This window comes from Babylonia areolata, chromosome 18 (genome assembly GCF_041734735.1).
Source record: "Babylonia areolata isolate BAREFJ2019XMU chromosome 18, ASM4173473v1, whole genome shotgun sequence".
In the NCBI taxonomy this organism is placed as follows: domain Eukaryota; kingdom Metazoa; phylum Mollusca; class Gastropoda; order Neogastropoda; family Buccinidae; genus Babylonia; species Babylonia areolata.
Genome location: NC_134893.1, coordinates 72,368,674 through 72,372,115, shown reverse-complemented (window position 1 = coordinate 72,372,115; position 3,442 = coordinate 72,368,674). Strand labels below are relative to the sequence as shown.

The window sequence follows — 3,442 nt, the reverse complement described above, 5'->3', positions numbered from 1 at the left end:
ATGATAATACTGATAATAATGATAATAATAATCATGAGGATGAGGATGATATTGATAATGACGATGAGAATGAGGATGATGATAATACTGATAATAATGATAATAATAATCACGAGGATGAGGATGATATTGATAATGACGATGAGAATGAGGATGATGATGATATAGTAGTTTATGGAATTTCAAGGGTTTGTTGTTAGTTTCCGTAGTTTCCGTAGTTCTGTTCTTGATTGAATAGAATTGTTGATACTGTGTGTTAATCATATACATGTTTTGTTGTAGGATGTGACAACAGCACAACGAGATACATCTGATAGGACTGGAACAGTTGAACGCTGAGCTAGCATACAAACTTGTGTTTCCCAATTAGCATATTGAAAAGAAAGAAAACAAACAAACCAACAAAAAAACCTGTCTGGAAGTACCACTGTGTTACCAGTCGAAAGATCAGTTGCACATGACAGTTTGTTAAAAGTGGAAGAATGATATCCATCACAGAAAAAAAAATGTCCACGTTAAAAAGAATCGGAAGATTGTGATTGGTTAAATTCAGAAATAATTTTACACGCCTAAGAATAAAAACAACAGAGAATTGTAATCGAACAACACACGCACACGCGCGCGCGCGCACACACACATACACACACATACGCACATACACACACACAGACACACACACACACACACTTCACGTTCGAAATTTCGAACAACCCGTCATGTAGAAACGAAACTTTCAAACAACAACAACAAACCCTGAAGGGATTGTCGACAATTTACCGGGGGAAAAAAACAGACAGCAAAAAAAGCCCAAAACAGCAGCAGCAGCAGTAGCAGCAGCAGCAACAACAACAACAACAACAACAACCCGAGAATGAAAAGAACCACCACCCCGACACCACAAGACAACTCTTATCCCCCCTCTCCCTCCTCCACGTTGACGTCAGCAGAGTGGAAGGTCCAGAGCCCTTTGCGGTGTCGTCAGCAGTGCCAGTGGTGGCAGTGGCCACTGGTGACGATGTTCTTCCTCCTGACGTCACTGCGCCTTGACGTCACGGGTGCGCAAAGCGTGGTGCTGTTCCAGCGAGCGACACATTGTCCGGGCAAGGCGCTCTCCAATTCTCTGACATATGGGCGGATCCGCGTGCGGAGCAAGGTATACATGAGTATCTATGTCTTTTTAATGTGTGGAGCCTCCAACCTCCTCTTTTTTTCCCCCATGTGTTTCTTCTTCGTCTTCTCCTTCTCTCTCCCTTTCTTCTTTTTTCTCTTTACGTTTTATTGTGGGGCCTCTATCCTCCTTTTTACCCCCCACGTCTTTCCTTTTCCTTTTCCCTTTCCCGACTCAAACTAGGCGTACGATGGCTCAGTGGTTAAAACGTTTACCAGAAAGGTGACTCAGTCCTGAAGTGGCGACCACCCTGGAAGCGCGGGTTCGAATCTGCCGAGGACCGGGGGGGGAAAAAAAGGCGGCAATATAAGGGCATCCAAGAGCCATGACCTGGGTGCGGCACGGCACCCATAAAGTGTAAGGAGTTAAGGACCGAAACACTTGACTGAGGGGGCTTCCTTTCTGAAGACCTTGTACTGTCCAGCTGTCCCAAGAGCTTCTTATCATTGCAGGCCCACTTTCGTGGTGGACCTTTCGTCGCTTGCAGAGCGAGAAGTAGGTCGTATGACGTCATGGGCAGCCCACCACCGTGGCTTCCTTTACTGAGTTTGCCCTGCGTTTTGTTCGGACAACGTTTCGGCAGGTTCATAAGATCAGTTCAAATACGTAATGGCAGATATATGAGAAGAAGCAGGCTCAAACTAAACATAGAAGAATAAAGCAATAATGGGCGTAATTATAAAATCAAATACATCATGTAAACTTGCAAAAATAGTCACTGTAAATGTTCAAAATCCTTTCGTCAGAACAGCGATTTTCACGACGAAATTTTAGCCTTTCGGTGACCTGGAAAATAACTGGGGAACCTCCACGTGTGTTGTGCTGTGTGTTGTGTGTTGTGCTGTGTGTTGTGCTGTGTGTTGTGCTGTGTGTTGTGTTGTGCTGTGTTGTGTGTTGTGCTGTGTGTTGTGTGTTGTGCTGTGTGTTGTGTGCTGTGCTGTGTGTTGTGTGTTGTGCTGTGTGTTGTGCTGTGTGTTGTGCTGTGTTGTGTGTTGTGCTGTGTGTTGTGCTGTGTGCTGTGCTGTGCTGTGCTGTGTGTTGTGCTGTGCTGTGTGTTGTGCTGTGCTGTGTGTTGTGCTGTGTTGTGTTGTGCTGTGTGTTGTGCTGTGCTGTGTGTTGTGCTGTGTGTTGTGCTGTGCTGTGTGTTGTGTTGTGCTGTGCTGTGTGTTGTGCTGTGTGTGTTGTGCTGTGTGTTGTGGTGTGCTGTGCTGTGTGTTGTGCTGTGCTGTGTGTTGTGTTGTGCTGTGCTGTGTGTTGTGCTGTGTGTTGTGCTGTGCTGTGTGTTGTGCTGTGTGTTGTGCTGTGCTGTGTGTTGTGTTGTGCTGTGCTGTGTGTTGTGCTGTGCTGTGTGTTGTGTGTTGTGCTGTGCTGTGTGTTGTGCTGTGCTGTGTGCTGTGTGTTGTGCTGTGCTGTGTGTTGTGCTGTGTGCTGTGCTGTGTGTTGTGCTGTGCTGTGTGTTGTGCTGTGTGTTGTGCTGTGCTGTGTGTTGTGCTGTGCTGTGTGTTGTGCTGTGCTGTGTGTTGTGCTGTGTGTTGTGCTGTGTGTTGTGTGTTGTGCTGTGTGTTGTGCTGTGCTGTGTGCTGTGTGTTGTGCTGTGCTGTGTGTTGTGCTGTGCTGTGTGTTGTGCAAGGTGCAGTGCGCAGCTCTCTGTCTCCCTACTACAGTGCTGTGTGTTGTGCTGTATGTTGTGGAAGGTACAGTGTGACAGAGTGAGTTTCGAATGCCTGTGGCCAGAGGAAGAACGAGATTTTTTGTTGGTGTTGTACATTTAGAATACCTGTATGAATGTGAAAGTGTTTTGCACGTGGTAAGTGTGGGTGAATCGTGAGCTGTGCATGTTCATGTGTGTGTGTGTGTGTGTGTGTGTGTGTGTGCGTATATGTATGTGCTGAAACGTCAGTCTGAATGCATCAGAGCTCGGGTGATGTGGTCTGTGTGCCTTGACTGTTCCGAACATCAGGTGGGGAAAAAATTAAGTTTTTATTTCATCGTTTATTCAGTGATTGGTTGCTGGATTTTTTTTTAATTCGAATTTCAACTTATGACTGAATAGTTTGAGAATTTAGTAGTTTTTGCTGTTGGTTTTGAAATGTTTGCTTTTTGATAAATTAATACTTTTTATGTAATTTATAAGACGTGGTGACTCATAAATGTATTGCTAATTGGAAAATAGTATGAATGCATGAGTGGTGTGAAAGGATAGCAAATATAAGAAAATAAAATAAGGGGACAGTAAATGAAGGGGGAACGTTGAGGATTAGCTGGATGCTCGTT

The 3,442-nt window shown here is 44.9% G+C and overlaps 1 protein-coding gene across 1 annotated transcript in view; it reads left to right on the top strand.

The window, feature by feature from the left end:
- The first annotated feature begins 871 nt into the window (after positions 1–871).
- LOC143292338 (ficolin-1-like) overlaps positions 872–3,442 on the top strand; it is a 10,728-nt gene continuing 8,157 nt past the window's right edge. The window contains exon 1 of the mRNA XM_076602527.1: positions 872–1,153. Coding sequence (XP_076458642.1) covers positions 872–1,153 — 282 coding nt within the window. The remainder of the gene's footprint in view (positions 1,154–3,442) is intronic.